Source organism: Phoxinus phoxinus (assembly GCF_949152265.1).
Source record: "Phoxinus phoxinus genome assembly, chromosome: 20".
Lineage (NCBI taxonomy): Eukaryota > Metazoa > Chordata > Actinopteri > Cypriniformes > Leuciscidae > Phoxinus > Phoxinus phoxinus.
The window spans coordinates 7,820,205-7,834,294 of NC_136895.1; the positions used below are offsets into that span (position 1 = coordinate 7,820,205).

At 39.4% G+C, this 14,090-nt stretch overlaps 1 protein-coding gene across 1 annotated transcript in view; it reads left to right on the forward strand.

Annotated features, from left to right (window-relative positions):
* Positions 1-14,090, forward strand: part of rnf123 (ring finger protein 123) — a 153,002-nt gene that overhangs the window by 35,049 nt on the left and 103,863 nt on the right. The window contains exons 25-31 of the mRNA XM_079592775.1: positions 5,565-5,648; positions 7,349-7,456; positions 9,549-9,726; positions 9,838-9,912; positions 11,901-11,988; positions 12,723-12,810; positions 13,485-13,569. Coding sequence (XP_079448901.1) covers positions 5,565-5,648; positions 7,349-7,456; positions 9,549-9,726; positions 9,838-9,912; positions 11,901-11,988; positions 12,723-12,810; positions 13,485-13,569 — 706 coding nt within the window. The remainder of the gene's footprint in view (positions 1-5,564; positions 5,649-7,348; positions 7,457-9,548; positions 9,727-9,837; positions 9,913-11,900; positions 11,989-12,722; positions 12,811-13,484; positions 13,570-14,090) is intronic.

Below are 14,090 nucleotides of genomic sequence, written 5' to 3' on the forward strand. Positions count from 1 at the left end.
ACAAACACACACCTGTGACCGCATTACATTAGTGTTACACAAACACACACCTGTGACCGCATTACATTAGTGTTACACAAACACACACCTGTGACCGCATTACATTAGTGTTACACAAACACACACCTGTGACCGCATTACATTAGTGTTACACAAACACACACCTGTGACCGCATTACATTAGTGTTACACAAACACACACCTGTGACCGCATTACATTAGTGTTACACAAACACACACCTGTGACCGCATTACATTAGTGTTACACAAACACACACCTGTGACCACATTACATTAGTGTTACACAAACACACACCTGTGACCGCATTACATTAGTGTTACACAAACACACACCTGTGACCGCATTACATTAGTGTTACACAAACACACACCTGTGACCGCATTACATTAGTGTTACACAAACACACACCTGTGACCGCATTACATTAGTGTTACACACACACCTGTGACTGCATTAGATTAGTGTTACACAAACACACACCTGTGACCGCATTACATTAGTGTTACACAAACACACACCTGTGACCGCATTACATTAGTGTTACACAAACACACACCTGTGACCGCATTACATTAGTGTTACACAAACACACACCTGTGGCCCGATTACATTAGTGTTACACAAACACACACCTGTGACCGCATTACATTAGTGTTACACAAACACACACCTGTGACTGCATTAGATTAGTGTTACACAAACACACACCTGTGACCGCATTACATTAGTGTTACACAAACACACACCTGTGACCGCATTACATTAGTGTTACACAAACACACACCTGTGGCCCGATTACATTAGTGTTACACAAACACACACCTGTGACCGCATTACATTAGTGTTACACAAACACACACCTGTGACTGCATTAGATTAGTGTTACACAAACACACACCTGTGACCGCATTACATTAGTGTTACACAAACACACACCTGTGACCGCATTACATTAGTGTTACACAAACACACACCTGTGGCCCGATTACATTAGTGTTACACAAACACACACCTGTGACCGCATTACATTAGTGTTACACAAACACACACCTGTGACTGCATTAGATTAGTGTTACACAAACACACACCTGTGACCGCATTAGATTAGTGTTACACAAACACACACCTGTGACCGCATTACATTAGTGTTACACAAACACACACCTGTGACCGCATTACAATAGTGTTACACAAACACACACCTGTGACCACATTACATTAGTGTTACACAAACACACACCTGTGACCGCATTACATTAGTGTTACACAAACACACACCTGTGACCGCATTACATTAGTGTTACACAAACACACACCTGTGACCGCATTACATTAGTGTTACACAAACACACACCTGTGACCACATTACATTAGTGTTACACAAACACACACCTGTGACCGCATTACATTAGTGTTACACAAACACACACCTGTGGCCCGATTACATTAGTGTTACACAAACACACACCTGTGACCGCATTACATTAGTGTTACACAAACACACACCTGTGACCGCATTACATTAGTGTTACACAAACACACACCTGTGACCGCATTACATTAGTGTTACTGCGCAACGGATGTTTGTGATCCTTTGTTGCTGCATGTGTTGCTTGGCAACCTCTTTCGACCTACATTGCTTGGCGGAGGATAAAATGTGTTACAAACGTTATATTTTTCGTTCGTTTATGCATAAAAGAAATATTAATATTTTTATGGAGTAACCGTTTTATAAAAGCAATCAGCTCCACGTCGTGCCTAACAACGCCCCTTAGCTGTTCTAAATTCACTGTAAAACACGGCTTCGCGGGGCTTATTGCTTTAATTTATGCTGTATTTGTTGGCTTGGTCGTGTTGTTGTGGGTTTTGGATCTTTCGCTGTTGACGGCTGTAAGGACAATACCTGGAATCATTTTGAGTTGGCTTCGTCGGTGTTGTTGTGGGATTTGGAGAAGTGATATGGAGCTGTGATCCGGTCAAGACCGGCCTTGAACTACTTTAGTCGTGCGTTTCCCTGAAAATAATTGCACACATTAGAACGTTCATCAACCAATCAGATTCAAGCATTCAACAGCCCCGTAGTGTATATATATACTTTTTTTGAATCACGCACATCACTTGCATTGAGGGTCTGATTTTTTACGATAAAATCATGTATTAAGTTGCGGTTTCTACTTAGTCTTTGTCAAAGCCAAGTTTTTTCCTCGCTTGGTGCTTGGTGAGAGTTTATTTTGAACCCTTCTAATTGGTCATATAGTGAGTCCCTTTTGTCCAAAGTGATTTGCGGAGTCAATGCCCCAGGAATAACCTGAGGTTAAGCATCGCTCTCATGGGTAAGCATTGGCCACTCCTTGTGGGATTTGAACCTATAACCTTTTGGTTACCAGCCAAAATCTTTAAACACTAGACTACTCTAGCAAGACGAAAACTGCATGGGTTTGCTCTTTAGTTTACTGAAGTAATTAGTCCCAAGGTTTCTTCCTCCAGGGAGTTTTTCCACTTCTGATGCGAATCATTCCCCAATGGCTCGTCCACTGGGTTTTTTGTAAGACTCCTTTCTTTGTATCTACTTTAGAAATATATCCATTATTGAAAGTGCTGCACAAATAAAATTTAATAAAAATGGAAAGAGACAGCATGCTAAGACAAACTAGTTGTTAATAGGCAATGCTTATTGATGCAATCCTTTAGTAATGTGCCGTGGCTTTGGAAGCGAATTAAAAGTGTCTCCGTTCACGCTGTGATTTCTCTCAAACTCTGTTGGATCCTGATGAGATTTAGGTTGCAGCCTGTAAAGAGAAACTGTCTGATTTGACTTACATGGACTTCACGAAGGCTTTTGTTAATTGGCTTGGCACAGTGCCATCAGGAGGCTTGTCTTCATTATTGATATGCAGAAGATTTCAGCCACAGTGTGAAGTATCTCCGCCACACCTCGTCATTTCATCAAGCTCTAATGCATTTTTTATTTCTCTAAGTTTGAGAAAACTGCCTCACCATAATATCAATATATATCAATATCCGAGCCTCATATTTTGGGAACAGCCTAAAGCGGTTTCTCAAATGGAAATGAGCTGCATAATAATAAAATTACTTTTTCCCTCAAAGCCAGCAGCTTTTTTTAAAAGCCGAAATATAATTTACAACAGTTTGTGAACTCTTACAGCTCAATTCTTAACACTACACAAAGGCTTGTTGCATTCTCAGCATTGCCACAAGGAGCGCTGTTGCAGGTTTTTGCATGAACTACTTCTTCTGTGGTCAGTCTCAGGTGAACTCTTGTGCACAGACTTTTATCCGTTTTCTGGAAAACAAAGTCATGTTTATAATGAGCACTTTCAAAGATGATCTAGCCGCTGGATTTTATGGTTTACGAAGTCGTACCGCTGTATCGTTGTACGCTGATATTAGAGCGTAAATGGGACATTTAAACACAATTGCTTAATTTTATTAAAGGCTGTGTTCGAAATACCCTCATTCCCTATTCCCTACATTACTCCACCAATATAGTCCACTTGAAGGAGTGAACGAAAACGCGTGAGTGAATTTGGATACTATGGGCCTGGCTTTAACAATCAGAGCGTCCTCTCACATTCCCTTTAAGAGCCGGCGCGGTTGTTCCATGGCGGATTGCTATTATAACGGCGGATTTGCCAGGCGCACGCCAGGAGCGGTTCACAGCCGAGGAGACCGACGTTCTCGCCAGGGCCGTAAAACACAGAGAAGTGACATTGTATGGGGATGGGAGAAACCCACCCAAATTAGCTTCGGTTAAACAGGCGTATAATAATTTGGGTAAATGTGTAAATTGGGTAAATCTTCACGGACACAACAATGGTTTCCCTCGTGTGTTAATATTTTTCCGTGTAATAATGTATGATCTGCAAAAATGAAAACTGCTGCGTTTGTGTAGATGAGAGAAGCAAAGTGTATGCGCGTTGTGCACACGCTACTACATTATGGCCAAGCATGCGCCCTTAAAATACCATAAATAACACGCGCAACGCGCCACTGTCTTTAGACTAGGTTTTTCCTGGTCAGTGGCGGAATTGTTTTCTGAATCTGCAAAATAGCAACAATGGAACGCTTGCACCGAAATATGAGCTCTTTTCGCTCCCCATTGTCACTTCTCTGTGTTTTACGGCCCTGGCGAGAACGTTGGTCTCCTCGGCTGTGAACCGCTCCTGGCGTGCGCCTGGCAAATTCACCGTTATAATAGCAATCCGCCATGAAACAAGCACGCCCGCCCTTAAAGGGAATGTGAGAGGACGCTCTGATTGGTTTATTTCACGTTACGCCCAAACCACACCTATGAATAATGAAGCTACTTCAGACCAACACATTTTAGATTTGCGCCGGGCGCAAGAGTCGTTTATCCCGCCGGTATAACAGCAACAGCGCCGGGATCCGCCCATAAAGTTACTTACGTTTCGCGTTTGATATTTGCGTTTCAGATCGTTAAAATAGGGCCCACTATGGTTTCGGACACCATTGCATTACAAATATTGCCCTATTTAAGCATATCGGGGTGATTTTGGACACTGCTAAAGTCCCTTTGAAGACGTGGCATTTTATGCGGCGGCCATCTTTGAAATGCCCCTTGGGCAGCTATTCAGTAATGCAAGTGCAGTGTCAATCTCTTTGAATGGGGATCTCTTTGAGTTTATGATTAAATTTGAAATCACCAGTGAGATCTAACGCCAACTGTTTATAAACACTCAAATCACGACAATAAACTGCATTTTTCAGGCTGAATTTGACGCAATGACTTTACCAATCAGTGATTGGCTCTTTTATTTAGAAGGCGGGACTTATTCCGCCATATTGCGCGTTGCATTTTCTCCCATTCATAGTAATACGAGTGTCTTTGATTTTGTAATGGTTACTTTTCTGAAACGAGTCCTCCAGCCGTCAAATGCGACCTCTTGAGGACACAGAATTAGAGAATTGAGATGTCCTTCAAAATGGCTAACTTTGATCGGTTTCTGGGTCACAGACTGGAGGACAGAGGGAACGAGGAGGCATCCATTTTGAGTACTGAGAAGCACCCATAGGTTTTGAAGGAAATTAAAAATTAGATAAAGATTTAACTTCTGAAAGGAACTCTGTCGCCCCCTTGAGTATTGGAGTTGGTCACAGCCACACTAATTCAAGAATGCATATTGATTAAAACTTTTGATTAAAGCATTCACATGTGTGTTTGCATACTTGATTGCGTAATATAATTGTGTATGTTTCTGGCATTAATGTTTACCTACGTGTCTTGTAAAGAGACCTGTTTTGCTCTATCTGGAGGGCTTGTGCTCTGTTCAGTATTATCCCTTAAATCCTGGTCTCTGCCCACAGGATAAAGTCACTGTGGTGATAATTTCCCCTATTCCAAAAATTGGTGGCTATTTGTAACTCCAGCAGGATGGCTAGCGATTATGTTGACGCTTGAGAACAAGGGCAATTTTCTGTAGCTACATGCTCGCTGTGAATACAGAAAGCGCTGTGTCTAATTCTGTTTGTGTGTCTTTGTATTTCTGTTTGTTTTCTGCAGATGGTGGTTGTATCAGATGATGTTCACGAATACGCCGTGGCCCTGAAGGACACGGATGAGAAGATCGCCCGATGCCCGAGCAGAGTAAGAGCACCATATCCACACTGTAATGTGCATCTATAGGGAAACACATGCTTGTGTCTTAGAGATTTACTGCTGTATGTTATGGAACTAAACAAAACTGTGAAACAACCAATCAGGACACCCTAGCAACCACTTGTTGAATGTGTAGCAACTTACCCTTGTGATAAAGTAGTGCACGTAATTGCATTGAATGTCTAAAAGGTCAATTTTTTTAAAACTGTACTTGCACATATTATAATATTATTTAAATAAAAGGTTAGTTAAGTGTATTCAAAGTTTTTTAACACACTTAAGTGCACTTTAAACAGTTAAATTGAAAGTCTCAAGAACACTCAGTTTGATTGACTAACATACTAAAGCATATGAAAGTATTTTATTATAATCTAGTGTTGTTCAATATTACATTTAATGTTAATATACTGTATTTTAAATGTACTAAATTGCAACAAATGTGCAATTACAAATATATTTAAATGCATGACACTTTTAATAGAAATTAAGTAAAAGTATATTTTAGTTGACTATAAATGTTTGTCAGTACATTCATCAGTACACTTTTACCATATTTCAAAGACAATGTAAGTAATTATGAAACTACTAATAAAGACATACTTAAGTCCTATAGGGACCACAATGGAAATAAGTCTTTGGGCTTTATTGTGTTATCCCTGACTATTTATGTATTTTAATATATGACACAGAGTACTGTTTTCATATTTTTATATTTAAGTGGTCAAATAAAATCAATCAATCAATCAATACTTAAGTGGGCAAAATAGGCACATCTAAAGGTCATCTAATTGCATTTAATATACATTTAAACTATAACACACTTTCATTTAAGTTTATGAAAACATTACATTCAGTTTTTCATTAATATTCTACATAAATATATATATATATATATATATATATATATTAATAAATATAAATAAATTATGCTTAAGGGTACACAACAACAATGTACTAAAAACGTAAAAAAATTTCTTTGCGTTTTTTTTCGGATACAGATGGCAACGTTAATTAACTAAAAGCATTAATTATTCAAGCCAGGCCAGTAGATAGCGATGTCACTTTGTAAAGAAACACTACGCTCCTATAGACTGAACACATAATACGCATGTGCATGATGTCACTTTTCACAAATTCATGTTTTTGTAGTTTACATGGAGACAATCAAAAAATAAATTATCTTTAAAAAAAAAAAAAAACTTTTTCAAAGATTGTGTTTTCAGGCAATGCTCTTGTCATGTGAATAAATGGAAAAATTGCATACACATTTTTACGTTTTTAGTCGAAAATTATGTCATGTAAACGGCACCTAAGAAAGTAAGAAACCATCTTGCAGAAACCCAGAACACCTTAGATACCACTCAGCAATAGAAGTGTACTAAAAACCACTCACCCAGAACACCTGAGCATTGTGACCGCGAGCTCAGCATGGACTTATTATATAGATAAAACTGTCTCAATGCTTTTTATCTGTCGCAATTAACATTTCACCATTGATGCTGATTTCTTGATTGAACCACGTGATAGAACCACACAGTGCTTGTAAATAAACAGCACTTTCAAAGGCCGCAATTCATTATTAGTAAAGCTTCACAGTATTTATATTTTAATAATTTACTTTATTTTTTATTTTTTATAGCATAGTGTCTATTATGCTCTCTTTTCTATTGTTTTATTTTGCTTGGCAGAGGCCTGATATTCTAGACGAGTTGCAGAAAAGCCAAAAAGTGTTTGCTGAAAAGCTGAACCACCTGAGCCGTAGACTGGCCTGGATCAACGCCACCATCTACTCCAAGGTACATCACTGGCCATCATTTTAAGCAGTGTATATACAGCATGGCATGTAATGTTTCGTTGAAATGCCCAGTATGAGGTGGTCTCAAGACTGTCGGGTGTTTTTTTTATTTACAACGTGCCCCATGAAAGGCAGACATTAAAGTCAGCTTTGAAAAAGGCTCTTCAAAAGGGCATTTCTGAACAGGAAGCGGTTTGTATGCTTTAAATGCCACTGCATTAATCACAGACCTTTCTGCATACTAAATTACTTTTGCAGGGGTCATATGATGTTTATTTATATATTTATTTAGCTGCAAACATTGTTCATTCATTCATTTATTCATTCATTCATGGTTGTTCAGAAATGGTTAATGTCTATTTAGTATTTAGCAACTTCTCACAGACATACTTTACAGGCAACAAGGATAGCCAATCATAGCAGATGTAATTTGCATATAAAAGCCTTTAAAGATCCAGAAGCAAACATGTTAATTCAGGGGTGTCCAGTCCTGCTCCCGGAGGGCGTAAAAGCATTGTAAGCCCAAGGGTATGTTTACACGACAACAATATGCTTAAAACAGAGACATTTTGAGTTTGAGTTTTCCGCGTATACAGACGACACCATTGTCAAAACGATCCCCATTCACACGGATCCACGAAAACGACTAAAAACACTGTATTCTGCCGCCAGGCCATTAGATGTGCATGAGCATGACGTCATCGTCTTCAGAGATTCGCGTTTTTGTTGATTACACTGAGACTGTTTTCAAATTCTTGCACTTTTCTTGCTCAAAAGTTCAGGCTCCCAAAACACAGCAGTTGTGTAAACGAACGGCCAAAACACATAAAATGTTGTAAGTTTTTAGTTGAAAACGGTGTCGTGTAAATGATGATCTCTACGATCAACTTAGGCTTACGATGCTTTTGGCAAATGCAGCCCTGCAAAGTTCAAGGTCTTAGGCCATGTGTCCTCCAAAGCGTTTGTTCACGCGGCTGGCGTGTTTTTTTCAATTGTTTTCAATGGCAGCGCCGCGTTTTTAAAATGTCACGACCGTAACGAGGCGCTGAGCGTCTTTTTCACACTGAAGCGCTCTGCGTTTTTTTACAGGTCGCCGAGAGTTGAAGAATGTTCAACTTTGGGCAAAAAGCAGCGCTCATCACTGTCACTTTTTACCCAACCGTCCAATCACAGTGGAGGAGGGGCGGGACCAATAACACACCGACCAACGGATATTCTGTATCATAGCAACGAAGCGTCTCAACTGAAAAAAAAACTGTGCTGCAAAAACGCTCTCAGGCGCACATAGCTCTGCGTTTTCAGCAGAGCGGCTAGCGTTTTCGCGGCTAGCGACACACGGCCTAAACACACACTAGAAACTTTCAGGCAGGTGTGTTGAGGCAAATGGAGCTAAACTCAGTAGGACAATGGACAGATGAGTTTGGACACCCCAGTGTTAATTCATGTTTTAAGGTTCAGGATTAGGTGGCAATTTGTTCTGTTAAAAGGATAGTTTGGCCAAAAATGAAAATTAGCCCATGATTTACTCACCCTGAAGCCATCCTAGGTGTATCTGACAATCGTATTTCAGACGAATACAATCAGAGTTATATTCAAAAATGTTCTGGCTCTTCCAAGCTTTATAGTGAGAGTCAATGGGTATATTTCTTTGGAAGTCCATCAAAGTGCATCAATCTGTGATAAAAGTGCTCCACACGGCTCTGGGGGGTTAATAAAGTTCTTCTGAAGCGAAGTGATGAGTTTGTGTGAGAAAAATATCCAAACTTTATCGACTAAAATAACTGGCAGACGGCCTACGCAAGTCAACTTACGCCAAAAAATACACCCATTCACTCCCATTATAAAGCTTGGAAGAGCCAGGACATTTTTTTAATATAACTCCGAATGTATTCGTCTGAACGAAGATTGTCATATACACCTAAGATGGCTTCAGGGTGAGTAAATCATGGGCTAATTTAAATGTTTGGCCAAATCATCCCTTTAAACTAAATCACTGAAGTGGATTTCAAGGCATTGCCTGCAATTTGTAGGATTTTCAGCAAAAAGTTGCATGTGTTTATACTGCTTTATTCAAATGGTATTTGTGAATGTAGGATAAGATGCTGGACGTATACTGGCTCCTCCGGGTGTGCATCCGTACCATCGAGCATGCGGACAGCACCGGTTCCCTGTTCGCGTTCATGCCCGAGTTCTACCTCAACGTGGCCATGAACAGCTACAGCGCCCTCAAAAACTACTTCAGCCCCTCCAACTGCATGGAAGAGCTTCCAGGTCACTCTCAGCTCGTACTGTTCGCTGCATGAGTTTTAAAGGTTCTCAAATGCAATGCGTATCCTTTCCCAGAGCACACTTATGCTTCTGTGTTGTGTTTATCACTCTCAGGTTATGAAGACACTCTCGCTCAGCTCGCAGCCATTCTCGCCAAACACTTCGCTGATCAGCGCATCGTTGGGACGGGTAAGAGCCTCTTCCTTCTGCCCACATGTACAGATATACACGCTATAGCTCTTCTTTTTATTAAACTAATGATTCAATCTCTATCTATTTGTTTGAGAGTCTATTTTTTTTATCTACTGTATCCCTCGATCTGATAGTTTATTTTTTTATCCATTCATTCGTCCTTTCATCCTTTCATCCATTCATCCATCCATCCATCCATCAGTCCATCCGTCTGTTCTTCCATAATCCATCCTTCTGTCCATCCATTCATCTGTCCGTTTGTCCATCCATCCATCCATCCATCCATCCATCCATCCATCCATCCATCCATCCATCCATCCGTCCATCCATTCATCTGTCCGTTTGTTCATCCATCCATCCATCCATCCATCCATCAATCCATCCATCAATCCATCCATCCTTCTGTCCATCCATTCATCTGTCCGTTTGTCCATCCATCCATCCATCCATCCATCCTTCTTTCTGTCCATCCATTCATCTGTCCGTTTGTCCGTCCGTCCAGTCATCCATCCATCCATCCATCCATCCTTCCATTCATCCATCCATCCATCCATCCATCCATCCATCCATCCATCCATCCATCCATTCTTCTGTCCTTCCATTCTTCTGTCCATCCATTAATCCATCTGTCTTTTTGTCCATCCATCCATCCATCCATCCATCCATCCATCCATCCATCCATCCATCCATCCATCCATCCATCCATCCGTCTGTCCGTCCATCCATCCATCCATCCATCCATCCATCCATCCATCCATCCTTCCGTCTTTCTGTCCATCCATTCATCTGTCAGTTTCTCCATTCATCCGTCTATTTTTACGTACGTTCAACCGACATTTTTTTCTCTCCATCCATCTGTCTGTCCATCCATCATCCAATGGTCTATCACACCATCTGTCCATCCATTCATCCATCATTCTGTTCATCTGTCTGTCCATCCATCCATCTAACCGTCTATTTTTCTCCATTCAACACTCTTTTTCCATCCATCCATCCATCCATCCATCCATCCATCCATCCATCCATCTTTCCTGCTGTCCATCCAATCCCTGCCATCCATCTTTCCATCCTACTGCCTCTGTTAATATTCTTCTCCCATTAACTGCAGGAAAAGACTCAGAAAAAAGCGAGCGACCCAAAAATACACAGACTAATCAATTCGTTGGCTGTTTTAATGGGAATTCTTTAACCTAATATAGCCGTTGGCTCGTACCGTTCATCACTTCGGTTCATTTCTCACGTAAAGGTATAATTAAAAGCTTCTCTCTCAGCTCTCAGCTCTCAGGCAACATGAAGTCATTTGCGTGATGAGTTGTAGCTGCAGTATTTTCTTAATCCTGTTTAAGGTTAGGACTCTCAATACTCTCAACTCCGAGTCCTCAATCATAAGCAATGTGCTATGCAAATGAACAGATGTTATTAGACACGGCCCATTTGTTTAAATTACATTTCATAAGCAGCCTTTTTATTATGTTCTCACTCTGTTATGCTGATGTATTTAGATTTTTTTTTTGCATATTTATCTTGTTTTCTGTGGGCTTTGTTACCAAATACTTCATTTCTAGCAGCGGTTGTTGCACAGTATGTTTTTAATATGGATTCGTTTTACATTTCATCTAGCTTTTTATATCTGAATAGCCCTTCTTTTGTTGGCATGTCTAGTGATTACATTTTTTTTTTTTGCCTCTTTGTTTTGATCAAGGACTTTTTTTCTCAACAAAGGGAAACTGAGGTGTTAGGAAGTCATTGAAGCTTCTTCATGGAAGCTTTCATAAAAAATGGAAGTGAATACAAATAGATACGACAACAACAATGCATGAAATTGCAAGAAAGAATAGCTTTTTAACGATAATGTGAATTGCCAGTTGCATCCCATTTTATTTGTGTAGCATTCTCGAGTAAACCAGGACATACAGAGTGAGACTAGATTCTGTTCATAAGGAATTGATTGAATCATTCTCTTCCTATTTATCTTTCTTCCACAGATATCAAAGATTCACTGATGCAGGCTTTGGCCAGTTACGTTTGTTACCCACAATCCCTGCGTGCCGTCGAGAGGATCCCAGAAGAACAGTATGTGCTCAAGCCCAAGTTCTCATTAAGCTTTATGCAGTGATTATGTTTTTTTTGTTAATGCATTACTGTTTTCAATTCACCATTGGTCAGAAACATACTCAGTGCGCGTTTGCAAATGATGACGTGAATGATTTGATAACACACCATTCGCGTACAGTCCCTTTAAAGTGTGTTTTTGTGTTAAACAGGATGTCACTCAGGTAGCTAATTATAAAGTGCTACAATGGCACTACTTTTTATGGTTTTGTCTTTGTTTTTGATTTTTTGTTTTTGTTTTGTTTTTTGTTTAATGGTTGAAGGTTTTTGAAGGTTAGTTTTGTTCTTTTTTTGTTTGTTTGATGTTTTTGATTAGTTTTTGATGTTTTAGTTTTGCTAAAGCAAAGTTTTGCTTTGCTTTTGGTTTTGTTTTGCATTGAAGGGTTAGTTTTGATCTTTTTTCTTTTTTTTTGATGGTTTAATTTTTCTTCTTTTTATGATGATTTTTGGTTTGGTTTGTTATTGATGGTTCGTTTTTGTTTGTTTTGTTTTGAAACACACATTATATCAATCGGATACCTTGTAAATTACGCCCAATTATGAAAGACAACCTGGTTTCTAAAAATTGCAAAACCAGCCAATTAGAGTGAATCTTGCCATTTTCTTTGGATCTGTACTTTATTTGTCAGTGCATTGTCGTTTGTTTTTTTATTTTTTATTTGTATTATCATTATTTATGATGTTATATCTCTCAGGCGGATGGCTATGATGAGGAACTTACTGGCTCCATATGAACAGAGACCATGGGCTCAAACCAACTGGATCCTGGTTCGTCTTTGGAGGGTACACTGCACTTCTTTTACCCCCCCCCCCCCATTCCACCCCTTCCTTTCTTTCTATCATCTACTTGCCTTTCCACTCTTCCCATTATGCCATTAGATTCCAGCTCAGAATAGGTGCATTATATCAGAGCCATTATACAGCATATCTCCGCTGTTTCCATTCAACATTATGAAATGGGCCTGACAGACCAGCTACTCCCATTTAGTTGTTTAACATTTATTCTGCTCTCAGTGCACAAAAAAATGGGTGAATTGTTTTGTATCTCTTAAAGAAAGCATTATTGGGTTTATTCATCCGCAAATGTATGAGTATGGGTCTGTTCTTGATCATTTTAAGAGTTTATCGGAGGATTGTTCTGTTGTTGTCGTTTTAATTTATGATAAAAATCACAGATCATTGTTCAGCTCAGCTCTTTAGAGTTCTTAAACATGTCCTGTACGCACTTTTTATCGTTAACCCGCTTACCATGGGTTAATGTAGTCATGGGTTATTTAATCCAGCTTGATTATTTACTTGAGTAACAGTCGCATTCTACAACAAATGTATTCCTGACCATACTGAACAACTAGTTCACATTGTTTAGAGCTTAAAAATAAATAAATGTGAATGCTGTTGTCACTCCCAAGACTCTGCAGGCTGTACGTGGTCTTATATTGTATTCCTCCTGTCTACAGGGTTGTGGCTTCGGCTACCGGTACACACGTCTGCCTCATCTGCTCAAGACCAAACCGGAGGACGCCAACCTGCCCAGCCTGCAAAGTGAGTGACTGTCCTGCCTTCCTCCAGCTTTATTTTCAGCCCATCTTCAAACTTTACCGTTTTTTCCTGAAAACTTATTCTTTACTTTTCTGCAGTCGCTTTTTTTGTCATTCTCTGTCTCTGGCTTTCTCTCTTGCCATTGTCTTTAACGTTGTTGTATACGTTGATATTAATACAATGTTTTATAAAGATGAAACGATTTTAATATAATTAGGTTAAAAATGTAATCAAATCAATGATTACCGGTAATTAATTGAATTAATCTACATTAATAGCATATATCAATATCTGAAGAAAAGCCACCAAATGAAGATCATTCAAAGGCATTACACTGAATATGATGAAAACATTGAATAGACATAAACAGACTCCTGATAGCATACACTTTTAAAGCCAGTCACTTTAAACTCACTTTTATTGATGCCCCACAATGCTTTACTGGTCAAAACCCAAAAAAACACTAGATGCAGAGACTCATTTATTTAAGCTGTCAAAGCACAAACACTCATAAATCATCATAA